Source organism: Castor canadensis, chromosome 10 (assembly GCF_047511655.1).
Source record: "Castor canadensis chromosome 10, mCasCan1.hap1v2, whole genome shotgun sequence".
NCBI lineage: Eukaryota > Metazoa > Chordata > Mammalia > Rodentia > Castoridae > Castor > Castor canadensis.
This window is the reverse complement of record NC_133395.1, coordinates 62,432,475-62,459,674: the sequence shown is the minus strand read 5'-3', so window position 1 is coordinate 62,459,674 and position 27,200 is coordinate 62,432,475. Positions and strand designations below refer to the sequence as shown.

Below are 27,200 nucleotides of genomic sequence, written 5' to 3'. Positions count from 1 at the left end.
AGTAAATAACAGTATTTTTCTGACACCAGCCCGTGGCCACTTGCTAGTTTGAGATATCTTGTCTCAAATCATCTTTTCTGGGAAAGGGTGAGAGAGTTGAGGTGAGGGGTTTGGAAAGAAGTAATTCAATCAAACTTAATAAACAAAGGCCTCTTCTTGTTTTTATTTTTGTTGTGTGTGTCCAGGATTTAGAAGAATTCTGCTTTAAGTTTTGCATCAATCATTTGACAGAAGTCACACAGACTGCAGCGTTCTGGCACATGGATGGCCCCCTGCTAAAGGAGTTCATTGCTAAAGCCAGTAAATGTGGAGCCTTTAAGAACTGAAGCCTGCGCTGCTGGGCCGTGTGTGAGTGCGCTGGGGTGCTGTGGGTGATGTGTCCAGCTTGTGCTCTACGAGTGATGTAATTCTGCAGGTAAAACCTATCAGGTTATTTTTTCACACCTGAGACACAGTTCTCAGTAGGAATATATGAAGAATGTATGGCTTTTCCTGAGCCCATTTTAAACAACGTGTGAGACCTTTCTTGTAAGTTGGCTGGAACATTGTGAAAGGATGAACATTTAGCTGCTTTTGTTTTTGTTGTCCTTTCTGATTAGAGGAACTTTTGAACTTGGAAAAAGAAAGTTGGTAGCAAATCTCCTGGGTCATACATCACAATCCTTTGATGCCAGGAATTGTGCTAGTTTTTGAATTGTGAGAGGAACATTGAGGCCCTGCCATGAGTTAAAGAAGCTGACCTCTGGACTCAGCAAAGTGCTGTGTTAGGGTTAGTCAGCACCGTCTGTGATGGGGGTCCTGAACCTCTGAGATTCTCATTGGTGTGCTTTTGCTATCAATGACGTTTTAAACTGCAAGGTGTATTGAAGGAGTATTCCACTTAACATGAGGTGAGCCTAATGAAATAATTAAAGATAAATCTCTAGGTCAGCTGGGATTTCGGCACATAAGATTTAGGCACATAAGGAGTAGTAATTTAGATCTCTGAAAAGTTGGTAATTCTCCAGTTATCAGCTTTGTGTGGATAAAGGTGATTTTTTTAATAAGTTAGAATCCACTACTTTTCCAACTTTGTTTTCTTTCATTCAGGTTGAGTTTGAAAACTAAATTATTATTATTTTTTTAGCAGTACTGGGATTTGAACTCAGGGTCTCACACTTGCTAGGTATGTGCTCTACTGCTTGAACTACTCCACAAGCCCTGAAAACTGAAATTTGAATTTTCCTCTTCACTTTCCCCCTACAAATGCTAACTGGAGAAAACCAGCATATTTAAATGCTCTTACCTTCCTATTGTGGCTGCTAAATTGTTAGGTCTGCTACATTATGACAAGTGGTTCTTAAAACCAACTTGCTCATAGGAGTTAAGGAAATTTGTATTGTCTGTTTTATCTAGGCCAAATTCCATCAAAAATTTGCTCATTTGAGATTTCACTACCTTCCACTTTGGGTTTTTCCTCTTTTATTGTGTTATACTGTTTAGTAGTTTAACCTTGAAAAAGGGTCCCAGAAATCATGGCTTTCCTGAAAAGATCCTATTTTAAAAGACAGTCGCTTTTTTGATGTGGTTATGAAAGGTGATGTTACTTTGGACTGTAATAGTGTTTACCTTTGGGTTTTATCATGTGTCCATTGAGCTTGCTTTAAGAGCAAAGCTCTGTCCTGCTCCCTGGTCTATGAAGTCATTCCCATTTGTGGGTGGTTCTCCCTTAGTATATTTTGTTTCCCTTTTAGGAGGCCCCTTCTGAACTTAAAGCCTGAATTTGTTTTCAGAGCCACATTAACAAGTCTTGGAGAATATGTGCTCTGGCTACTGTTTCAGAAATGTTTTTAAATATGTATGGGGCAGAGTAGTAAATGAGTCCTCAAAGATAGAAATTGAGAGCCGAAATAAAAACCTAGAAGTTCTAGCACCCTTTTCTTGATCATACCATAAATGATTGAAGTCCAGTGAATTACTAAGTTAGCATTAGTTCTGCATCATGGTAGTTTTTCTTACTCGGATGATGAATGCACATTAATTTGGTTATAATGGGTAGTGTTTGTAACAGTCACTGTTTGGTAGACTTATGGTCTTGAACAAAGCGAGAACTTCAGAATGTTTACTGTTCCTTACTTGAAAAAAAACTTCTTAAAAAAAAAGCACAAATTAAAGCAGATCCACATCTGTAGACAGTTCATTTGTTCACAGATTATTTACCAAGTTCCTAATATAGGTGAAGAACCACTTCTCAGATTACTAATTTATATGAGTATAAATGTATGTATGGTAGTGAAGAGAACAAGTTCTTCAAAAATACTCAAGTATTTTTTAATACAATCTTATTTTTCTGTATGGTTTTGTTAATCATAGCAGGAATTGAAAACTTTTCTTTGAATTGATTTTTTTCATCTGATGTAATAATGTAAGCCAAAATACTCACATTTCTTAAAATAGCCCTAATTGTACTCTTGAACTGCTTATTGGACCAGTGTTTGATACTCTAGAATATAGGGTGTATTTATGTAATGTTCAGAATGACATTAATAAAATAATATGCTAAGGGCATGTAGACTTGTTTTTTCCCCCCTTAGAAGCCAGTAGTATGCAGCATTAAAAAGGAAAGAAATCTTGGTACATGGTACAAAATGGATTAACTTTGTGGACATTAAGTGAAATATTTAAGTGACAAAAAAGACAAATACTGTGTGGCTTACTGACATGAGGTGTCTACCTGGAGAAGTCAAGTTCATAGAGACAGGAAGTAGAAGAGTGGTTTCCTGGAGTTGGGGGAGAATGGGGAGTTGTTTAATGGGTACAGAGTTTCAGTTTTAAAAAGATGACTTTTATGGATGGATGGTGGTTTGTGGATGTATTTAATGTCACTGAACTGTACATTTTAAATGGTTAAGGTGGGAAATTCTATGTTAGATATATTTTACTACAATTTAGAAGAATAAGCAGTAAGATTCTTAGGTCATACCAAGCTAAAAAAAGGTATCACTGTGAACATAACTGCTTGATTCTCAACTATGTATACATTGTATATTGTGTGTGTATATCTATATATGTGTATCTATATACATACATATACACACATACACACATGCTATAGTTAAAAAATACCAAGTTGAACTGTTACAGCAGAAAAATGTGTCTGAATCCTTTGTGGGTACTTTAAAAGACAGACAGACATGGCCCCTGCTCTCCTGGAACATAAAAGATTATTAAGACAGAGGAGAGATAGGGTTAGGAATTGATAATAAGATATTTATAGATAGTTTTTCATAATGAAAGCAAGTATGTTTGACAGGACAAGCACTTGTCGTGAAGGCAGTTTGTTTAGGACAGGGAAAAACAAGTCTAATTTTAGCTCATCTCCAAGAGTGAGTAAGTGGCATGAGCAAAAGATAAAAGTGGGGCTAGTGAGCTTTCCAGAACTTAGCATAAGCAAGTTTGATTAGAATAGAGAAAATAAATAAGCCAAGGCTCCTTGAATGAAATGCTGGCAAAGGAGCGTGTGTGTGCACACATCACACTTGGGATCCACAGCTTCATTCCCAGTGCCAGAGGATGTGCCTGTACTTCACATACACTTTCTTACTTAGTGTTCACATTTTGTCCCATAAGGTAGGCAGTGATTAGTTTTTCAGAAATACATACCTAGATCTGTTTTAGCAGTTTGCCCAATATTTGGTTACTTTAAGAGCCCCAAGGATAGGATGCTCCATTGTGTCAAATTACCTAATGTGAATCAGACTAAATTTGAAAGTTTGGACTGGAGTTGTGGCTCGAGTGGTAGAACACCAGCTTCATAAGTATAAAACTCCAAGTTTAAACCACCAAAAAGTGGGAGAAAAAGCTTTTTAAATAAAGATCAGGACATGAGAATTACTAGTAGATAGGCCTTGTTCTAAGATGTAATAGTAGGATGACAATGGTATAGTCATCGTCTGGTGCGGGTGAATCTATATCCAGTGGGTCCCAGATGGAGCCTTGGCTTTTGTAAGTTTGAAAGTGCCCCTGCTGATTCCCATGTGCAGCCAGATGTGGAAGCCATTGATTAGATTTTGTCCTTCAGATAACGACTTAGGCCAGGGTTGCCATTACACCAGAAGTGAAATGTTTTCTTTATCTATGTCATAGTCTTCCTTCAACAGATACTATAAACCAAACAGCATGCTGGGGACTCAGGTCAAACCCATTTTGATATGTAGCATTATTGTGAATCAGAGGACTGTGTTAAAAAAAAAAAAAAACACACCAGGGAGCTGTGAATGTGAAGTCATCAGGGGTTGGTGTATAGACATAAAAATCTTACTGTGTATTGTTGGGTTGAGAACTACCTTAATTTTTCCCCATTCTTACATACTCCCAGTGAGGTTCTTACTCAGAGAGCCCTGTTGCAAGCTTTGGTGTTTGAAGATGATGAAGTCCATCTAATGACTAGCTGAAAAATTTCTAAAAAACAGACTTTGTATGTATAGACAGGAAGTTACTATATCTGAGAGCCATGTAGGCTGAAACTAGTCTCAAAAATGATGAACTTTAAATGCATTTATTTCACAAACATTTATTGAGCATACTAGGTGCTTGGAATGTGACAGTGAGCCAAATAGTGTTATGAAGAAAAGAGTAAAAAACCAAGAATAGTGATAATAGTAAGCAAAACCCAGGAATAATGAGTTTCGGCCATACTCTGATGGTGTGATGTGAGATACAGACAATTAAACACTGAAAAGTGACATGAGAGAAAAGTCCTTTTTTTCCCCCAGAAACTGAACTCAGGGTTTTGTCCTTGATAGGCGGGTGCCATCAAGGGTCATACCTCCAGCCCCATTTGCTTTAGGTATTTTCCAAATAGGGGCTCATGTTTATGCCCAGGCAGACCTGAACGGTGATTCTCCTATTTATGCTTCCTGCATAGCTGGGGTGACAGGCACCAACCACGATGTCTAGATTTTTATTAGTTGGAATGGAGTGTCTTGAACTTTTTGCCTGGGCTGGTGTCAAACCATGATCTTCCTGATGTCCACCTCCCAAGTAAGAAAAGTAATCTCAAATGGAGTACGTGGGAGACCCTATGAAGCCAGAAGCAGGAGGAAGCAGACAAAGAGTACTTAAGACTTCACAATATGATGTGCAGACACCCTGGGGTGGGAGCACCGGGTGTGTTACTAAAAGCAACTTACTTGGGAGGGGGACACACCAGGAGGAAGCCACCTGTGGGTTTTAAGAGAAACATTTTATTGGAGAGGAAGAGGTAGGAGAAGTGAGCTAGCAGAGGGTGGTATAAAACACCCAGTTGGGCATGAAATTTCAATCAGCAAGAACAAGTAAGAGCTGGCAAGGGTCACAGTCCAAGGCTCAGAGAGGGATGGGGGGGGGCAGTTTTAGAGCTTGTCAACTTTCACAGGCTAGTCTTCGTTCTGAGCTTATTTGCAATGTCACCTGATTCCCAGCTTGGGGACAAGGAGGATACTGAAGTGGAACTTGATCCAAAGTCTCTGTTTTCTTGAAAAGAACACAAAGTTTGTTTTATGTCCTTTAGTAGCCCAGTCTCTTCCTTCAGCTGCCGCTGCCTTTCTTCAGATTCATAGATTTTATTTTCTATTGCTTTAAAAAAAAATACAGTGACTTCACATTATTTCATAGTTTGGATAGAAACAACATGCTTGCACTTGCAAGTACACAGTCCACAATGCTTATGGCTCAAGTGAAGAGAGACCAGAGTCCTGTGAGCAGGACATGGTTCTTTCCTGCCTTTTCTTCCTTTTCTTTTGGATGGAATTCCAGCATTTATCACACATAAAGCTAGTAAGTATAAGACTTTGTATGTTTATTGCAGAACAAGTCCCTTTTATTTGTTGAGACATAACTGGAGAGAGGATATGGCTAGAATATCAAGGATAAAGGCAAAACTTTGATAAAAATGCACCTAATTTTTAATGTTACATAAGATAGCTGTTTTATTTAGAAACAGAAAGGCTTTTATTGTAGTAACTTAGCAAGAAGATACTTTAATTAGGCTTTAAAAATAATGACTAGTAGTCAGTGGCAGTGTAGTTTTTAAAAGCCTCAAAATTGAAGAGTTTTAAAATGTTCAGAATTGGGCTGGCAGTGTGGCTCAAATACTAGAGTGCCTGCCTAGTAAGTGCAAGGCCCTGAGTTCAGACCCCAGTACAGCAAGAAAAAAAAAATGTTCAGAATAGTTGCACACGTGCAGTTAACTGACACATTAGTAAGGCTAAATGAAGCAACTGAGGAGACAAATTAAGACTTTTTAAGTGGAGGCTCTGAGTTCAAACCCCAGTACCACCACCACCAACAAAAAAACAAACTTTTCAGCCAGTTCTTATGGGGCTCCAAGGAGTGTCTCCTGGTGGCCTATACCAACAACTTGCACATCATCATGTGTGAGCTATGTGACAAATGAATAACTTTCATATGAAAGTCCCTTACAAAGTAAAGCTTTTTAGAAGATTAAAAAAAAAGTCAGGTATGATAGCGCATACCTATAAGTAACCCCAACACTTTGGAGGCCAGCTTGGGCTAAGTAGCAAGACCTTGTCTCAGAAAACTAAAAAGATGCTGGGTGGCAGTGGTTCATGCCTGTAATCCTAGCTAGTCAGGAGGCAGAGATCAGGAGGATTATGGTTCAAGGCCAGCCTGTGAGTCCCTATCTTGAAAATACCTAACACACAAAAAGGCTGGTGGAGTGGCTCAAGATCCTGAGTTCAAGCCCCAGTACAACAACAACAACAAAAAGTGCATTGTACAGCCTGACCAGCTGTGTCAGCTTTGACAGATGTCAGATCAGAATCATAAAGAAGTAAAAATTTAGTGTATCTTGAGGTATTTAGTGCTGAAAGGACTCAACAGTGGGTATTTTATAGAAGGATTGTCTCCTTCTCCAGTACTTTTTCTCCTACAAAACTTTCTTGGCTAGTCTTGTTCAGGTTTTTTTTGTATTTCTGATAAACTTTAGAATTAGTCACAATGCTCTGTCCCATAGAAATTAGATTTGAAGATTAGTGTTAGGAGAATTGAAACTTGTACATGTTTTATAAGTGAGAGGGAGATGAGCTGCAGGACAGTTATCATCGTCTCACCATCGGGTAGAGGCTGCAGGGCACCTCACTGGCTCAAAGCAAAACACTCTCCAACTGGGGAACCAATTTTTTGTTTTTTAAAACGTTTTTAGTGTTTTTTTTTTCTGATTATGAAGGTATTTGTGTATATGAAAGAAAATTGAAAAAGACAGCACAAAAGAAATCACTGCAATCCAGCCACCTCCAAGTGACTGCTGTTTCCTCTGGGTGCCTAGCTGTATTTCTCCTTTTTTTGTGTGTGTCATACTGTTTTTAATATTGGATTCTTCTCATTCAAATAATTAACATTCTAAAATCCATCTGCATAGTATACTATTTCAATCTAAATGATGTTGCTACACAATGCTGTTTTATTTTATAGCTCATATACCTGCTTGAAGGTTTACAAATATGTCTTCAAACAGTCTACAGTCAAAAAGTGAAGTCCCAATTTCTTCATAGTCTGCAAGGAGAAAAACATTTTTGGTATTAATGTAAATAAGAAACATTTCACAAAATAACACTAACACAACAGCATAAATGGCACAGTCATCTGCTGTGGAGCAGTGGCAGCAGAGGGAAGTTGTCAGAAATGTCAACTCTTTCTGGGGGCGTGGCTTAAGCAGTAGAGCACCAGGCACCAGTACCTTTCTATGAATCAGATCTTGCAGGGGCTAGAGTAGGGCATTTGTTTCATGAGGCCCCCTCACTACCTATCGAGGCACCTACAAGTTTCTGAAGTGCCTGGTCTATAGAAAATAATCAAATAAAAGGATGTAATAAATGAGCTTTTGGACTGTTTACTCTTAATTTCACTTTTTGGCTTTTCTTGTATAGAAAACAGTCCTTTTCAAATAAGTCCAAATTTTACATTGTTGCCTATAATCTTGCCTGTCAGTCTTTCCCTTATAAATGAACTGTAAAGTTAAGCTCACACTGTAGGTTTTAAGAAGGCTAAGTAGCTATGTACTTGCACTTTTTTTTAATATGGAACTGGGGTTTGAACTCAGGATCTTTCACTTGCTAGGCAAGCCATCACACCCCAGCTCTTTTTGCTTTAGTTACTGTTCAGAGAGGGTCTTATACTTTTGGCCAGGATCAGCCTTGGACTATAATCCTCATACCTATGCCTTCTTAGTATCTGGGATTACAGATGTATTGAGATGAGGGTCTCACTAACTTTTTGAGCTATGCTGGCCTTGAACTGTGATCCTCTCAATCTCCACCTCCCAAGTAGCTGTGTTTACAGGGCAAGCTGTGGTACCTAGCTTGTACTTCCACACTGTATGTGGATCTTCATATTAAGAAATAGTTTGTATTTAAGCCAAACATTAATCAAAACATTAATATTAAGACATAGCATGGGAAAGAAAATGTGTGCCTTTTCCTTCTTCTTTTTTTTTTTTTTTTTTGTCCGTTTTACATCTAGGTTTGTGAGAAGGCTCTATCTTAGAATTAAGGGTTTTAGTACCTGATTCTGAAGTGGTCTCACCCATGAGTCTTTCTTGAATTACATGAAGTTTGTCTAATATTTCTTCAAATAAATCATTAAGAAGTCCTGCTTCTTTACATTTTTTAAGAAAAGGAACTTTCATGATTGCATCTATGAACAAAGAAAATGTTTTTAGATGGTCTCATTTTATGACTACTTCAGACTTTACCTAGTAGTGGATGAACATAATGAGTAAAAATAATCGTAACACTTTTTTGCCTTTTCTACTAATTACAGTTTCATCATATCTCATTTTCTCTAGATGAAATTTACAAAAAGTAAAAATAAAACTTTTCTTCTTCTAACTATGAATTAGAGGATTTAAAAAAATTAGCTTCAATTCTTTGAGATGACAGACAGCCCTTGTTATTTTTTCTGTTATGGAATTTCTGTTAAAAAGCAGCAAGCCACACCTATCAGTGTGAGGGGTGGCACATCACTGGACTCTGAGCTCAGGCAAACCTAGCTGCTGCTTTCTCAGGAAGTATCTTTTCCTCATTCTGAGAAGCAACAGGTCATTCTAACACATGTACTTTTGACAGGGTGAGGATTCTCACCCTAGAATTATAACAACTTATGTTCTTAAAATGGGTTACCAACTTTGAAATACATGGGTCAACATGTTCTTAAGTACCGGAGGCTGTGTTTGTTACTGCTATCACCAAGAGCAAACCTGTGTGTCTGTGAGGCGCTTCCCTCGCTTGTGTTACCAGTCTGTTGGATGTCGTCTCAGGCAGCTAAAAGGAGAAAAAAATCCAGATTACACTGATTTTATTGTTGATACTTAGTTAATACTATTTAAAATAAAAAACACTCTTCTGCTTTGTATAATTAAGTGATATGCTTACAGTGAAAATCAGCCTCATATTCACATTCAGATGGTCTATGTAGTGAAACTTCTTAGTATGTTGCCCAGGCTGGTCTTGAAACCCTGGATTCAAGTGACCTTCTCAGGTAGCTGGGAATGCAGGCACATGCTGCACACAGCTTGAGAAAAGTCTTTTGAATAAACAGCAAAAGGTGGAGGTTGCTGGCTTCTATTTAGCTTAAAATCCTCCAAAACATTTTCATACACTGTACACATAATAATCCAGAAAATTTGGTTGCCTATTGGGTCAGGTGTAGATCATGCATCTGGGAATATCCTTGGCTCCCTGAGGATGCTCGGCTGCACCCTCAGCCCATTGAGGACCCTAAGTACCCTGAAAGGTCAGGTGCTTCATAGAAGGTGGGGGATAAAGCCACCCCATGAACTTCCAGCTTCTCCTTAAGATCTCATTATCTAAGAGCTCTCTGAATATGGGAACTCTCCAGGGCGTCCTCAGGAGCAGTCTCAGCTCTGTCTAGGCAGAGGACACAAATGAAGGGTGGTACACAGCATGCTGTCTACTCCAATGGTTTGGAAAGTGCCTTTCACCTGAAAGTCAGAAATTTACAATGGTAAGAAAATTAAGTCAAATTACCTGTACATGAATGTCTGTTGCCAAAGAGTTCCTCTTCTTTTTTTTTGCTCTTGAAGAATCGGCTTAAAATATAAATAATTTAAAAGTTGGAATAAATAAAGGGAAAAATTATTGTTTACATACAATATAAAACTTACATGCCAAAAGTTATTATAAAGTCGAAAGACAGGGCAAAGTTAAACTAAGCGTTTGCAATACATAAGGACCTTGCAAGTTGATATAAAAAACAGAGTAGAAAAATAGGCAGATGGGGAAGTCTCCATGGAGCTTCTTCACTGAATAGAAAACGGATATAGCTGGTGAGATGAGAATGCATACAGTGTCACTTGTCTCTATCTTACATTTTAATGTAGGATGTTTACTGAGATCTGGGTGACGGGGTACTGTTAGAATAGCCTCTCTGGAAGATAATCTAGAGTTTCACTGTTTGTGTTCTTTGACCCAGCAGCAATTTTATCAGCGCGGTTACCAAAAGACATGAAGATACATGGAGTACAGTTTCATTAAATAGAAAATCAGAAATAACCTAAATGCCTTTAAGCAGAGAACAGTCCAGCATCATGTGCTCTTTTACAAACAAGCGGATGTTAAGACACAATAAATGAAAACAGCAAGATCTAGTAGTAAGTATGGTTACGCCCAGAAAATTTTTGGAAGAATTCAAAAAGAACAAGTTTCCCCCAGGAAAGGATTTATTTTAAGACAGTGTATATATGTAAACACACACGTATTTTTTTTTTTTTGAGGTGTCGGGGATGAAACAGAAGATCTTGTGAATGGCTCTACTGCATAGCTACATCCCGAGGCCAACAAGTTTTGTGTGTGTATGTGTGGTACTGGGGTTTGAACTCAGGGCTTCGTAGTTGCTAGGCAGGCTGTCTACCACTTGAGCCATGCCTGTAGCCCTTTTTGCTTTATTTTCAAAAAGGAGCTAATGTTTATTCCCAAGCTGGGATGAACTGCTATTTATGGTGTACCACCATGCCCAGCTTTTATTGGCTGAGATGGGGGTCTCAGAAACTTTTTACTTATGTTGGCTTTGAATCACAATACTCTTGATTTCAGTCTCCAGAGTAGCTGGGATTACAGGCATCAGCCACCTGCAGTGATAATCTTAAAACTAAATACATTAATGCCACCATTCCGTGTCAAACGCTGGTGGCAAGCAATCTCTTTTTGGTATTTCCCAATGAGTTGTAAGTGTAATGACTAAAATATAAGGGTAGAAAGACTAGAGAATGCTTTTGCATAATAAAATGCAGTTGGCATGACACAAAACTAAATCTTTCCCAAAGAGATCCTGACTTTAGTCAGTCTTCCAGATTTAGTGCCCACGTGCTGGGGGCTCATGCCTGTGATCCTAAAATCTGGAGGATTGCAGTTCGAAGCCAGCCAAGGGCAAATAGTTTGGGAGACCCTATCTCGAAAATACCTAGATACAAAAAAATGGCTGGTGGAGTGGCTCAGGTGAAAGGCAGAATGCTTGGCCATTAGATTAAGCCCCAGTGCTGAAAGAAAACAAACAAACAAAAAACTGCTATTCTGAAAGAACAGTGAGGCACTGATGATGAACTCTAGTTAGCCAGGATGCAATCCACCCTAATTACACTGAGATGCTGGCCAAGCACTCTTAGCAAATGTTTTCAGGGAGAATGCAGCACTTCATGAATTTTACGTACTCAGAATTCTAATATTATTATAGAAGGATGAAAAACAGTCACAAAAGTTTAAGTTATGTAGAAAAAAACCTAGTCAATTTATATCATTTAGTGCATAAGATACTGTCAGTTTTATAGGTATGTGCAATTTTAAAACATTTGTACCTTATTTAAATGAGGCTAGAAAAATCAGACTATTCCATGTATTCCATGTATTACCTAAACATTTAGCTTTTTCTTTAAACCCATGATAGGAAATTTTAGAAACTTACCACTTTGGGTGGGAGGTAATTTTGGAACATGTTGTTCACAAAACAACCTGAAAACATGCAATTTCAAAGAATCGTTAAAAATTTTTTTTTTTTTGAGATGGTCTTGCTTATGTAACCCAGGTAGACCTGGAAGTCCAAAGGTAGCCCAGGCTGGCCTTGAACTCATGACAGTCCTGCCTCATGTGCTTGGATTACAAGGATGTACCACTACATCTGGCTTAAATATTTTGATTTGCGATTTTCAAATATGCCTTGTGATTTAAAAAGGTACAAACATATTTTCCAGGGTGGCTACACTTTACCTATTTTTCTTTTTGAGACAGGGTCTCACTGTGTAGTTCAGGCTGGCCTCCAAATTATGATCCTCCTACCTCAGCCTCCCTAAGTGCTGGAATTACAGGCATGTGCCATCACACCCAGACCAAACATTTAGTTGTAAAGAGAAATGCTGTTTAATCCTGTGTTCAATTACTGATATATGAAATGTGGATGAGGCATCTCTGAAGGAGTGCATACTGAGGAAATATTTTGAACAGTACTAGTTCACATACAAAAGTAAGTGCATTAATTTGGGGAAAAGGTAGTGTTCCTTTTCCCCAACAGTTATCTCTACCTGAGCTCGTATTTAACCTAGAATTGATCACTGTCCTTGAAGAGAGAAAAGCCTCTCAGTAGGCTGAACTAAGGGTTTAGGTAACTGCTCAGCCCCATTTTCTTTCCAGGCTTTCTTCTGTGTCACCCCCTGCCTTTCCTTATGGGCTGACAGCCATGATGCAGTGTCCTCCTCACCTGTGGGAACCTATGGTTTCCTTATACCAATAACGCCCACCTCCTCCATTCAGCCTTCCCAATCAAAACTACTCTCCTCCCACCTTAGGTTTAGGTCTGGTACCTCTGAACACTTTGATTTGCCAAGTACTTCAGTTTTTTCAAGCACACAAAAGTGCAGAAAATACTGGGATGAACCCCTGTGCTGTCCTGTCCAGTCCCTGCCTCCCCCTGCCAGTCAACAGTTCTCAATTCAAGGGTAAGCTCCTTTCCAGAAACACCCCTCCATGTTCTATTCAGTGGCCTCTCTAGTCCTCCAGTCTAACCTCTCAGAACCTAACGGGGTCTCATGCACAGTAGGCTTACCAATCCCAATATGTAAACTCAGCTTAAAACACATTTATTGTTCCTTGATAAAGTGAAAAAGATTTCATTGATTTCACTAGTTTCATTAGATAGGTAAGTATATTTTTTTCAGTCTTTAAGATATGGCAGGGACTTCATTTTGATCTTTACGTTTAAAGTCATAGTAAAATGAGATCTTTGGAGGGGGGGTAAGTAATAAAAATGAAGTTCCAAGAATGTAACAACCCATGTGGCTCTTAGCAAATCAAATATAAAAAGAAGCGCAGTACAAATTAACGTACTTACACAATTCCTTTCTAATGTCTCCAGCAACAAAACACATATAGAACTTGCTCAAAATGAGATTTAAAATTACTTTGCAAACTTCTTTTAATGGCAGGCTTGCCCACAATACATACGGCTCTGAATATGACCTAGGAGTGGTAAAGAGCAAGGGACTTGGCACCCAACTCTGCCACTCATCAACCATATGACCTGAGGAAAAATCACTAAGTGACTCAGCCTTGAAGTGGTTAATAAATTAGTAAGTCAAGCATTGGTGGTTCATGCCTATAATCCTAGCTATCTGGGCAGCTGAGATTGGGAGGAACACGGTTTGAGGTCAGCTTAGGCAAACAGTTCATGAGACCCTATCTCCAAAATAACCAGAGCAAAATGGACTGGAGGTGTGGCTCAAGTGGTAGTGTGCCTGCTTTGGAAGTGTGAAGCCCCAGGTTAAAAATCGTAGCACCACCCCTACTCCCAAAAAATGTTAATGAGGTAGTGCCTGGAACATTTGGATAAAGAGAGACATGTTCATATTGGGAAAACTCAGTCTCTGGAATTAAAGTCATTTTCAGAGTAACAAATCGCACAAAAATCATATTTAAAAAATAATGCTTTCCTAACAGCAACTGAATTATTCAGAAGTAGCTATTTATCAGTACTATAGTGGTAATTATGCTTACTCCACACACAAGATGGGAGGGACAAGTGGGTGAGCCTGTGACATGTAAGCGGAGGCTTCTTCCTGTTGCAGGAAAGAGTAGCTTTGATCTGACCCCTGCCTCTTGCCATCCACACCACTATGACAAGTGATGCTTTCTACCAGTAAGGACAGAATGCAGGGAAATTTTAAAAAGCAGAACAAAACCTTGCATTATTTTCTTCTTGTGTTATTCAGAGGTGTTGTGAAATTGGGTTCCTAAATGGGTATCCCCCAACCACATTCTCACTTGAAAACCACTTCCATAAATTTAGCTTTAAAGGTCTCCTTAATCTAACCATTCCTTATCCCGATCTCCCACATGTGGCTTAAAAATTGTTTAAATACTTGTAAGTTCCTTGAGCTCCATTAGCTTGTAGAAATGCGTTGTCCTTCATGGCACAGTAAAAGTGGTAATTCTTGGCACAGGATTTTAAATCACATCCCACGGTGGCTCCTCTTCTACTACAAAGTGTGCATTTCTACAGAAGAACAGATTTTAATAGGTAAGCACCTATTTTTCATAATCTTTGTTAAAATGGAAGGATGTCATTAAATGTTTAAGCCAGCACCCCTACATTTTTTTCCTGGACAGCATCAGCAAAATTCTGCCGTTTTTATTACATTTGGTCCCTCATTTGGAAATTTTAGCAAAACCACAGCTAAGTAGAATGCTTGGCGTGGACTGTTTTGTAATGATCTGATTAAAAATAATCTCTCCTTAAAAGAGATTTTTAAAAAGCAGAACTGGCTAACTTCTCCAGCTCTAGGTGAGGGGTTCTGCTGGAGGGACATTAAGCTAAGGCAAGAGCAGCAGCTGGCTATACCATTAAGAACTGTGTGACCTCAGCCAGCTACTTGTCCATCTTAGAGTCAGGTTCTTCCCTGGAGTAATGATAACTGTTCTATAGGGTTGCTGTTGAAGATAATGTGAGATAAAGGAAACCATCCTATTTGGAATTTATGTAGTAGAGCCAGGAAAACCACAACAAAAAACCCAAAGAGAATAAAAAAACCTCACACTGAGTAAGAGCAGTTTTTTCTTAGTTCAACTTAGAGGATCCCTTGCTTTTATTTCTGTCTGATATTTTATATATGAGGGTGGTGCAGAGATGGTTAGGCAGACAGTGTGACTACAGCAACCTGGCTGGGTTATGGAATCCAGTCATGACCAAGGCTCATCAGCCTTACACTGGCTGAACGAGGTAGAGGCACAATGAGACAACCTTGCAAACAGAGGAGCACTCATACAATAGCCCATGGTCACCACAAGTACACATACAAAGAAAATTCAAATGTAGGTGAGAAATAAAGGTAGAATTCCAAGTCAGAACATATAATTATTTTGGACTGACAGCTAACTATGTGTATAGGAAAAAAATAAGGTTAGATTGCTACCTCACACGCCCAGATAGTTCTGTATGTATTAATGATCTAATTATATAAAGCAAAGCAAATAAAAAAGAATCTTTTAAAAAATGAGGAAATAATATGGAAGGCTATTTAAGGAAGACAGGAAACCCAGAAGCCACAAAGAAAGATGTATATATCTAACTATATAAAAAATTTAAACTTTCATTTTTATGGTGACAGATACCATCTGAAAGTACAAGGAAAAGATGAAAAAAAAAAAAAACATACTGAAGGATTCAGATTTGGACAACCCAGCTGGGCAATGCGCATGGTGGTGGATGCCTTCATCCCAGCTACTTGGGAGGCTGAGGCTGGAGGAGCACACATTTTAGGACAGGTTGGGCAACTTATTGAGACCTGTCTCAAAAAAGAAAAGTACTTGTCTAGCATGTACATGGTCTGGGTTTGAGTCTCAATACTGGAAAAAAAAATGTATTTATTTGGATAACACATAGAAAAACAGTAACAGGTAAATGAGAATACAAATGACAAGTATTCATTCACAAAGCCTATATTGTTTACTTAGTACACAGTAGCTATGAGGAGGCAGACGCTGAGGATAAGGGAAAACAGGAGTGGAGAGAGAAAATGCCTGCCTGCCTGGATGAAGTGTACACTCTGGTGGGGACAGTGTACAATGGTCAAGTAAAGCAAGTCTCTATGGGCTGAGGGGTGTGGCTTACGTGGTAAAGCACTTGCCTAACAAGCACAAGGCCTTCAGTTCAAACCTTAGTACCACACACACAAGAAAGTAGCCAGAAAGGTAGAAGATGCCCAGAGTGTTTTCAGAAGGCAAAAGAAAGTACCTCAAGATGCAGGATATGGACAGTGGAGTGAAGAATACAGCTGAGAGGTTCAAAAAGGGCAGTCTTCAACTTGGGGTTGGGATGAGGAGAGGGTTCAGAGGGAAGAGAGGATGTGAAACAGTATATGTGGAGGGTAGAGCAAACACAGGAAGGAGGTGAGGAGGTCCTGCTGAGATTTGGGACTGTGAATTGTCAGCTCAGAACTTGGGCGGGTCAATGTGCTTGAGTGACAGTGCCAATCACAGACAGGATTACAGGTTGGGTGTGGCCCTGTGAGCGAGCAAGTGAGATGTGCTGGTATCTGGAAGAGGGCCTGTGGTGGTGGGCATGGTGATGAGGTGGCCACAGACTGCAGTGGGATTGGTAAGGAACTGCTGGAGCTGTGAGCTGGGAGGACTGCACAGAAATAATGTGCAGTTCCTCACCATCGGGGAGATGCAAGGTAAAAGTTTTCTGTGACATCTGTAAAAATTAAGAGTAATGACACTCATTTTTGTCAAGGGTTGGGAAGAGTGCTCTGTCATGCATTATGCTTATAAGCATAAATTGGTAGCTTTCCCAGGGGACAGCTGGCTAGCGCAGTTAACATTTTTAAGTGGAATTCTCTTGACCCAGCAATCCCACTGCTAGGAGCATGCGCTTCAGAAATACCCAAACAAGGGCTGTGGAGTGGCTCAGGTGGTAAGAGCAACTGCATAGAAATAAGCACAGAACAGTTGTATGGAGATGTTTGTTGCAGCCTTATTTGTTATAGTGAAAATTAGGAATCGACTTATTATTTAACAACAAAAGAATGGTTTCATGAATTATGGTATACCCTAAGTCCAGGAACTCAATAAAGAGAATAAATGCTATGGAGTCACATGCTTATAGTTTTACAGATGTGCCCCGTTCTAACTTGACTTCCACTTTTGCACATCTGTTCCCTCTCTGGAATTCCTTCCTTTTCACCCTGCTTCTTGCACACTAGGAAGGGTCCACAGATCCACCTGCAAGAGAAGCCTGCTTGCTTGCTAAGGGCCATGCTGAGCCCTGTCAAAGCACTCAGTCAGCTGTTCTGGAACCTTCCACTCACTGACTTGCCTCCCCCATTGGCTGTGTACTGTGCATCTGACTGCATATGCCAAGGGTTCCAGAAACCTGTGAGTGGGTAACCATTACCTCAGGTGAATTTGCACCCTTCCATCCTTTATCTTCCACTCCAGTATGTCCCAAAGTCTTCCCAATAGGGAACTCTGCATCCAAAACCCTGAAAAAACCCTCCGTGTACCCACTTCTTTCTGGATGTTAGACCTCTAGTCAACCTCCCTCATTCTGCAGCCTGAGTTCTTCATATGTTGACAAGCTCTAGAATCCCGTGATGGTTTCCTTTAACTCCATTCGATTAACCCCACTCAAATTCAATTAACAGAGCAACAGAAATCTTCCACTTGACGTCTGTCTGCTATTTTTTAATTTGAGGGGGAGTTTACATACAGTAATGTATGTAACACACATACCACAGGGTGCTGCAGATGTCGATACGTTGAAAGATGAAGTAAACATTTGTTCCTGGTCGTGAACCTTGTGGTGAGGGCATGAGGCACTCACACTTGCTGTCCTGTTTACTTATTTGTGAATGAATTTTACAAAGGAAGCCTGTGGACCCGATGTACCCAATAGGATAATCCCTCAGCAAGCCTTCCTTCCCAGAAAGCCCCTTACAATCTCAGCTCCAAGGGAGATCCTGATTAGTTATGACCACTCCTAACAACTGGTGCAGAAAGAGGTGTGAAACAGAACTAGATTTTGGAAGGATGACCTTTCTTTTCTGCTAAGGACCAGCTGATGTTGGGGGCAGGAGGGCAGAGGGAAGAACTTGGGCCCATGATGACATCATTGAGCCACTGAAGCTGGTATTTCCTCTGATTGAGAAAATAAAGCCAGTCTAAGTTGAGGTTTCTTCCACTAACAAACAGCCAAAAGCGTTCTAACTCACCTGCTTCACCAGTGAAGCTTGTGGTACTTTATATTAAAATATTCAATGTTCGGTTGACTAAGTTTCCTACTTCTTTCAGCTCTCCAAAATGCTTCTTTACTTTTGGTTTATCAATCAGACACCTGTATGAGTACTGAAATAATTTCTACTTACCAACTTTCTTCCTCTCTGGATTTCTTTCTTTACTGATTCCACATCAAAATTTCTACTATCATTAGGTAGGTCATGATCCTCACATTCCACAAGTGCTGAAGAATACAGCTGCAGATTGGGGGAAAAAAATCCAGGGTATGTACAAAATAATACTGAAAGCTGCAAGTCAGACAATGGTACCAAAAAGTACTTACCAGGAGTGGAAGACAGATTGGGGGGAGAACAGTGAGCACTTTTTGGGGTGTCTGAGCAGACCACAAGCCACCCTGCATTTTTTTGAGTGACCCCTATCCCTAGGCATGTTTTACATTCTGCAGTTGAGCCTGGTTAACTAATTGGACCTGTGCAGACCCTGATTCAAAGCTGGGCCATTCTGCTTCCCTATCCTAGGAGTATAGAATAGAATAGGATCTGAGCAAAAGCTGAAGCCACCTAGTCAGATCAAGGCAGTCTGCAAAGAAAAGCAAAAGTAAGGGTCAGGGAAAGGATATTCCTAATGGCTTTTCAAGTCTCATTTCTTAGACCTTTGCCTTTAAGAGCCATGACATGCCCTCGTAACCTTACCACAAACTCCCTGTTAGCTGTAGGCTGGCTCAAGTTTCTATGTGCCACCTGAAACCCAAAGGACCCACCCTACCTTCTCAATTGAAGACCAATATTGCACATATACTCCAATGACAAATGGTATGAATAACATGACAAAATTTTTGAGACTTTGGCATAGGCAAAGATTTCTCATAAAAAGCAAAACTATAACAAAAAAGTTAGACTTTATAAAGATTAAAATTTAGTCTTTGAGGCAGCCTATAAAATGGGAGAAACTCTTTGCCAGTTATACATCTGACAAGGGATTAAAATAAAGGGAGCTCAAAAAAATACCAAAAAACCAAGGACCCAATGAAGAAATGGGCAAATGAACTGAACAAAGTTTTTCCAAGGGAAGAAGTCCAAATGGCCAAAAGCACATGAAGCAATGGTTAACATTCCTGGCTATAAAGAAAATGCAAGTCAAAACCATTAAGATTCTGCCTCACTCCTGTTAGAATCAAGGACATAAACAGTAACAGATTTTGGTGGGGATGTGGGGAAAAAGGAACCCTCCTCATACACTGCTGGTGGGAATGTGAATTTGTACAACCCCTATGGAAAACATGGAGGCTCTTGAAAACACTAAAAGTAGAATTGCCATATAGGGATATACTTGAAGGAATGCAAGTCATGTTGCAATAAAGACACCTGCACTCCCACGTTTACTGCAGCACTACTCACAACAGCCAATATATGGAAACAGCCAAGATGCCCCATTACTGATGAATGGATTAAGAAAATGTACTTATATACAGTGGAATTTTATTCAGTCACAAGAATGAAATTTTGTCATTGGCAGGTAAACAGATGGAACTGGAGAACATCATCTCAAGTGAAGTCAGCCAGACTCAGAAGAAAGCCAAAGGCCATGTTTTTCTCTCCTGTGGAATATAGGCCTGATATAAATACAAGCAATATTATGTATACAGTATAAAATATTATCCAAAAGTGGGACTGGTAGAGGAGACCAAGGCAGGAGGAAAAGAAGGAAAGAAAGTGAATAATGACATATACCTGTATAGAAACAAGATACAAGGAAACATGCTAAGGCCCTGAGTTCAAACTGCAATACCGCCAAAAAAAAAAAAAAATTCCAAGAGTAGATCAATGTTAGAATATTTGTTTAACATGTATAAGACCCTGGGTTTGCTCCCCAGCACTGCCAAAAAAAAAAAAATTTGAACAGACACTTCATAAAAGATTTATGAATGGCAGGTAGCAGGGCATCAGTGACTCATGCCTGTAATCCTAGCTACTCAAGTGGCAGAGATCAGGAGGATCATGGTTCGAAGCTAGTCCAGGCAAATAGTTCTCAAGACCCTATCTTGAAAGTACTCATCACAAAAAAGGGCTGGTGGAGTGGCTCAAGGTGTAAGCCCTGAGTTCAAACCCCAGCACTGCGAAACATAAATGTACCTAATGCCACTTTTTTTTGCGGTACTGGGTCTTGAACTCGGGGCCTACACCTTGAACTACTCGACCAGCCCTTGTGCTGGGTATTTTTGAGTCAGGGTCTTAAATATTTGCCTGGGCTGGCCTTGAACTGCGATCCTCCTGATCTTTGCTTCCAGAATAGCTAGGATTACAGGTGTGAGGTACCAGCAACAGGTCAAGGATTAATAATTTAATGTATGTAAAGCTCACACAATAAATGCTAGTTATCGTTAAGATAATACAAATCAGTGAGGAAAATCTAGATTATTCAAAAAAACAGTGAAGGAAAAGTCAATCATATGGAAAAATACAATGAAATTAGATTTCTCCTTTACACAACAGTAAAATTCCAGTAGGATTAAGAAACGAAGTGACAAGTCAGGTGTGGAGGTACGCACCTGTAGTCCCTGCACTCAGAAACCTGTGGCAAGAGGAGCATGAGTTTGAGGCCATCCTGGCCTTGGGCTACATATAGCGAGACGGGGTCTTAAAAAAAAGAAAGCAAAAGAAACTAAATGACAAAAGTCAGGATTTTAAAACTTACAGAAAAAGAATTTCTCAAGGGAAAGAAACTTCACAAATATAAAGGAAAATAAAATCAAACGCCAACACGTATTATAAAGTATTCCAATCTGTTTTTACATAAATACATACGAACAGACCTAAACATCTCAATGATAAGGTGTAAAGCCTGTGAACACAAGATTCACAGAAGAAGCAGAAACCAGAGTGGTGCGCAAGCACAGAGCTGATACCCAACCCTATTTCATACAAATCAGAAAGGAAAAAGTTAAAATTTCCTAATAGCAAGTATTGGCAAGGAAGAAGAGAAAAACTCTCAAATTTTGTGCAATGACATTAGAGAGTAATTTGGCAAATTTTGTTCTGAGCTAAATGCAAAATGCTCCCCCTCTCTGTGCCCCAGCAATTTTGCTCTTAGCGATGTGTGGACCAGAGAGATTCTCACATGTGTAAAAAGGCCCAGGTAAGAATGATCATAACCTGTTAGTCATAGGAAGAAAACTGGGAAAACCTCAATGCACACTCCTAGGAGAACACTTGAATGGTGAATAGTCATGAAATGGACCACTAAAGTAAAAGAGCCCTATCTTCTATCAACACTGATAAATTTCAAAATTCTGAAAATTTGAAAGTGGAGTTTTAGAAATTATATCTAGGGGGAAGGTCTGTGATATGAAATATTTCATTAAAATAGCTTTAAAGAAGCTTCTTCATAATTCTTGCTGTGTGTTTGACTAGTTGTAAATAAAAAACTATAAAGTAGTAAGATCTGAGACAGTTCAAAGTTAGAAAACTATGCACCCCAATCCTCTCTTAAAGCCCAAGTATGGCCAACTCTCATTCCGTGCATCCAAAGTACTAACTGTCTATTCTGGCACATCTGACCCTAAAAGCACTCACGTTCTCAAGGTACTTACCAAGCAGTTTTCATGAGCAGCTATATTCTCTGATTGTGCAAAGTACAGGACACTATAATCAAGACCTTTGGGGCAGAGCGCACATGTCCTTTTTTCCATCTTTTCTGCAACCTGAAAGACACCTGTAAGTAATATCCTTGGTGAGAAGCAGAAAAGTAGAATCCATGGGTCTCCCTAACTCCTCCTCCAGGCTTAAAGTTGGAGGCAGGGTACTGTTTCTATGGGAGACTCTTAACTCCTAGAAGGACAAAAAAAAAAAAAAAAAAAATCAGTGACCTTAGTGGAAAAGTAGTAAAAGAAAAAATTAATTCACTTAAAAATGTCTACAAACGAGGACAACCTTTAAAGAAGTTGAACCAGAACCTTAAATACAAGCAAAGCTCTCGAGATCTAGCCTTGCCTGTAGAAATCATTCAATAATTATTATTATCATTACAAATCAACAAGAAAACAATGACATACTCAAGACAGTGCACTGGTTATTATTATTTTTTTTTTTTTGGAGATGGGGGTCTTGTGAACTATTTGCCTGGGCTGGCCTTGAACTACGATCCTCCTGATTTCAGCCTCCCAAGTAGCTAGGATTACAGATGTGAGCAATGGGTATCTAACTCTGATTAACTATTTGTAACAAAACAAAGTTGTATATGTGCTATACTGTATTAAAAATTAAATTCTAGTAGAATTAAAGATGTAAATGAGTAATGTATTTTAATTTAAATGTGTTTTTTCTTCCTTTAAAAAAATTCTTTGTTGGTACTTTTGTTTTTGGTGGTACTAGAGTTTGAACTCAGGGCCTCATGCTTGCTAGGCGGGCGCTCTACCACTGGAGTCACACCCCCGGATCTAAATGTGTTAAGAAAGATCCACAAAAAGTAGAAGACAGAGCTTCTTTTCTCTTCTTTGCTTTTTCTTTTTGAGGACAGGAATGGAAGAAAGGAAGAGGAAGAGCTAGGAAGAAAAGGAAAGAGGCAGAGAGAGGAAGCAAAAAACCAGCTGCAGGAAAGATTCACACCATTGTCAATTAAAAGTTAACCTTTTCCAGTCTGCTAATTTGCTATTGATTTGATCACAGCAGACATTAAGATTTATTTACTTAATTTTCTAATTTCTCTGTAGTAGAAAAACTCTTTTTATATTTTAGTTTTGAAATAAAGATTTATTTTACCATTCAGTGGTTAAAGTTTTTAATTTAGATGAGATTACTCCCCCCCCACCGAAGTAATTAAAAGTTCCTTTTGTTATTCAAATTTCTTCTTTCTCTAGTTTGGTCTTTCATTTTACAAAGTCAGAAGACTGCTTTTTTTTTTTTTTTTTGCAGCACTGGGATTTGAACCTAGGTCCTCACACTTGCTAGGCAGGTGCTCTACCACTTGAGTCAATCTGCCAGCCCAGAAGGCTGCATTTGAACTTCAGTTGAGTTTTTCTGTACTTAATTTGTTTTCCTAATTTGGGTCCTATCTAGTGAGGATACTACTTAGTTCCCTGTTCCCCACCAACCAAGAAAACAGGACAGGAGAAAGTGAAAACCACTCAAACGAAGTGAGCTACCATTTATTTATTTCATTTATTAATATTTTTGGGGTGGTACTGGGGTTTGAACTCAGGGTCTTGCTCTTGCTTGGTAGGCACTCCACTACTTGAGCCGCACACCAGCCCTTTTCACGTTAGTTATTTTTTGAATAGGGTCTTATGTTTATGCCTCAGCTGGCCTGGCTTGCAATCCTATTTACATTTCCCTTGTAGCTGGGATGACAGGAGTTTACCAGAGACCCAGCTTTTTTTTAATCGGTTGGGATGGGGGGGGTGTCTCACAGTCTTTTTGCCTGGGTTGTCCTTGAGCCAGGAGCTTCCTGATCTCTGCCTCCTAAGTAAGTAGCTAGGATGACAGGTGTGAGCCACTGGTGCCCAGGGAACTACCTGTTTTTTATTCTCAACCAACACTTTGGGAACACTTCTTCTGTGCCATTCCCTGTGTAGGGTGCTCAAGACCAGTGCTGTCCAACAGAAACAAAGTGAGCCACAGGTGTCAATGAAAAACTTCTAGGAACCTCATTAAAAAGGCAAAAAACAAAAAGTGACATTTAGTAAGTCAGTCTTTATAATCATTAAACCAAACACATCCCAAACCAGCCTTTCAATATTTAATCAATGTAAGAACTATTAGTTCATTTGTACTGAGCCTTTGAAATCTGGCATGTAATTTGCACTTAAGAGTGTGTCATGTGGTGTGTATGGTGTGGTGTGGTGTGGTGTGGTAACTCATGCCTGTAATCCTAGTTACTCAGGAGGTGGAGATTGAGAGGATTGTAGTTTGAGGCCAGTTAAAAAAAAGGTTCTTGAGATCCTGTATCAGTCAGCAGTTGGGCATGGTGGCATATGCTTGTCATCTCTAGGAGGATCGAAGTCCAGCCCTGCATGGGCATAAAAGCGAGACCCTATCCCAAAAATAATGAAAGTAAAAAGGGCTGGGAGAGTGGCTCAAGTCGTAGAGTACCTGCCTAGCCCAGAGTTCAACCCCTAGCAATGCAAAAAAAAAAAAAAAAAAAACACATCAGGTCTCAATTGCACTACCCGCATTTTAGGTGCTCAAAAAACCCAAGGCGAAGTTGGGAGTGGTAGCCTGTAATCCCGGCTACTCAGGAGATTCAAGACCACATCTCAACAAACAAGCTGAGCATGGTGGTTCACATCTGTAGGCAGGTGGATCACAGTTTGAGGTGGATCAGGAGGGCATAACTAGGATATTCTATCTGAAAAATAGGTCAAGTAAAAAGGGCTGGGGGCATGGCTCAAATGGTAGAGTGCCTTCCTAGCAAGTGCTAGGCCCTGAGTTCAAATTCCAGTGCTGCCAAAAAAAAAAAAGAAATGAGAGATAGAATAAGAACCTTTGAGAAGCTTAGAAAATAGCAATTAGGATAATAAGATAAATACCATAAAGTAATAGTGCTGGTGGTGCCATGATGGTAGAGGAGAGGGTGCTCCGCATGGAAGGACTGGTGTCAAGGGCTGGGGCCTTGAGCTGGCACAGCTTGGAGGCGGGGAAGTGGGGGAAGAAGGGGCACTGCAGGCTGAAGCAACCCTCTGTTCTAGGCTAAGAGTCTGAGTGGGAGACTACGCACCGAGCTGACAGAGAACAAGGCAAAGGGTGCTGGAGAAGGACTGGAGCAGCACAGGACAGGGCTGCCAGCAAGGACTGATCAGGGGCTGGATGACGACAAAGCTGATAGAAGAACTGAATCTCAGCAGATGGAGAGAAAGGCTGTGCTCCTGCACACGGAGGTGGATACTGAAATGATGTCAATGCTATCCCCTTCCCCAGCCCCAGTAGTTTCAGGTTTAATGTAATTTCAACCCAAATCCCAAGGTTACTTGAAAGAATTTGAAGAAAATGATTATTTGGAGGAATGGGCATAGACAGTGAAGAAACCTTTTGGGGGGAAACCCCAAGAGAGGGTATCTACCTACTACATTTAAAAACACTAACGGTACAGCTAGGGCAGATGGGTAGCTGACCAAATCAAAGGAAAGAACAAAGTGTGAGTTATGGACCTCATCTGCACTTGCAGTCAGGATATGGCTGCTTTGTGGCCATACAGGTGGTCTTTTAACTTTATTATGTGTCTACATGTCTCATGCAGTGAAGTTATAATCATTTTTAAATTTTATGGTTTCTATTTTTGGGCAAGCAGGGTGTACGTAGAAACAAACCCTAAAATTTATGCTTCTAAAATTTTAGTTTATTTTTACATTAAAATATTAAATGATGTGGAATTTATTTTAAAATATGAAATGGGGAGCTAACTTATTTTCATAATGGCCAGCCACTGACTTAAATCTCCTTTTGATTAAAAAAATTATTACACATTTGTTCCTGTACTTCGGTTCCACTGGCTTCCTCTACTAGAATCATACTTTTTTTTTTTTTAACACTTTGGAAGATATTTTAATATTTGGCAACACAAAGCTGCCTGTCCTAAGATAACATTAGGTGACACCCCCCAATATTCTAATTAACACAGACCTAAAATCTACTTTGTCAGAATACTGTCTACTCAAACCAGATACTAAAACTTGTACCCTGAGTTCAATCTCCAGCACCAAAAAGAACACTCCCAAAACCATATAAAGCAACTTACAAAGCACAGGCTGCAGCAGTATCTGGCAGGTAAATGACTACTGGACTCTCAAATCTCCCATAATAATGTATGTACTGTCGACAGGATATGCAGCCCCTGTTCTTGCGTAAGCGCTGGACATGTCCTTCTTTGTGCGCATAGCTGCAGGCCACCTGTAGGTAGATGTGCTTTGTGCACTGCCGGCAGGATTCCTGTGCTCACCCCGGGGGCTGTGCTCTATCTGAGCTGTGCTCCCAAGCACTTGGACTCCTAGGATCTCAGCATGTGGGAATAAAGAGAGAGCAAGCGTGTTGCTGTGACCTTGCCTGAACTTTGTCTGCAGTGCCCACCGACAGAAACGCAAGGCAGGTCCCACCGGCTCTCCCTAGTGTTACTTTCCTACTAAAATACCCATGTTACAGTATCCTAAAAGATCTTGGCTCTTCTAGCTCATTTATTCTTCTGGACTGCAGGAAGTATGAAACTCTGTGGTTGGGAGAGGGGTGTCACATTGGGGTCTTTTACATTGACAGGCAGGAATCCCTCATTATCTGAACTCTTGCTATATGTTATCCAAAACTTTTGAACCAAAAACGTTTTGACAACTTGGTATCCTTCACCATCTGAACTCAGGAACTGTAATGATAGATTCCCATAGGAAGGATACCCGTAAGTGTGTCATGGGGGCTTGACTACTTTAGGAAGTACCCGTTGATTGGTCTCCATTAGTAGCAGAGACCAAGAACAATGAAGATCAGCAGAGCTCCACAGGGTTCTTCTAGTGGGTTTAGAAAGCCTGTGAACTCACAGACTGACCTGACAAGATTATAGGGTTTCAGAATTCTCAAACAATGAAATTGGTTGCTGACGCCAGTAATCCTAGCTACTTGGGAGGCTGAGATTGGGATGATCATGGTTCAAGGTCAGCTTGGGCACAAAGCTTTTGAGACCTTTTCTACTGGGTGTGGTGTTGTGTACCTGTCATCCCAGCTATGGTGAGAATGTCTAAATTAGGACTGAGGTCCAGGCTGGCCCGGGGAAAATTTGAGACCCTATCTCCAAAATAAACAGAGCAAAAAGGGCTGGAGGTATGGCTCAAGTAGTAGAGTGTCTGCCAAGCAAGAGCAAAGCCCTGAGTTCAAAAGTTCAAACCCTAGTCCCACCAAAAATTGAAAAAAAAAAAAAAAGGGATTGATAGCCAATACAAGAAAGACTATA

The 27,200-nt window shown here is 39.9% G+C and overlaps 2 protein-coding genes across 15 annotated transcripts in view; one reads left to right on the top strand and one right to left on the bottom strand.

Moving 5' to 3' along the window:
- The window catches only part of Rcbtb1 (RCC1 and BTB domain containing protein 1), a 101,481-nt gene that overhangs the window by 71,533 nt on the left and 2,748 nt on the right, over positions 1 to 27,200 (top strand). For 7 of the 14 annotated variants that reach the window (XM_074043420.1, XM_074043419.1, XM_020170882.2 and 4 more), the window contains one exon: positions 186 to 2,547. In XM_074043420.1, the coding sequence (XP_073899521.1) occupies positions 186 to 326 (141 nt within the window). In that variant the 3' untranslated portion in view covers positions 327 to 2,547. Of the gene's footprint in view, positions 1 to 185; positions 2,548 to 10,473; positions 13,560 to 19,790; positions 20,837 to 24,957; positions 25,147 to 27,200 lie in introns of those variants that run through there. The other 7 variants (XR_012436232.1, XR_012436233.1, XR_012436230.1 and 4 more) reach the window with 7 other exon arrangements.
- Positions 4,537 to 27,200, bottom strand: part of Setdb2 (SET domain bifurcated histone lysine methyltransferase 2) — a 79,777-nt gene continuing 57,113 nt past the window's right edge. Inside the window, exons 15-23 of the mRNA XM_074043413.1 lie at positions 21,865 to 21,986; positions 18,404 to 18,511; positions 14,402 to 14,535; positions 10,026 to 10,087; positions 9,411 to 9,493; positions 9,197 to 9,299; positions 8,542 to 8,673; positions 7,462 to 7,533; positions 4,537 to 5,595 (exon numbers count right to left, since the gene is read on the bottom strand). Coding sequence (XP_073899514.1) covers positions 5,390 to 5,595; positions 7,462 to 7,533; positions 8,542 to 8,673; positions 9,197 to 9,299; positions 9,411 to 9,493; positions 10,026 to 10,087; positions 14,402 to 14,535; positions 18,404 to 18,511; positions 21,865 to 21,986 — 1,022 coding nt within the window. The 3' untranslated portion in view covers positions 4,537 to 5,389. The remainder of the gene's footprint in view (positions 5,596 to 7,461; positions 7,534 to 8,541; positions 8,674 to 9,196; positions 9,300 to 9,410; positions 9,494 to 10,025; positions 10,088 to 14,401; positions 14,536 to 18,403; positions 18,512 to 21,864; positions 21,987 to 27,200) is intronic.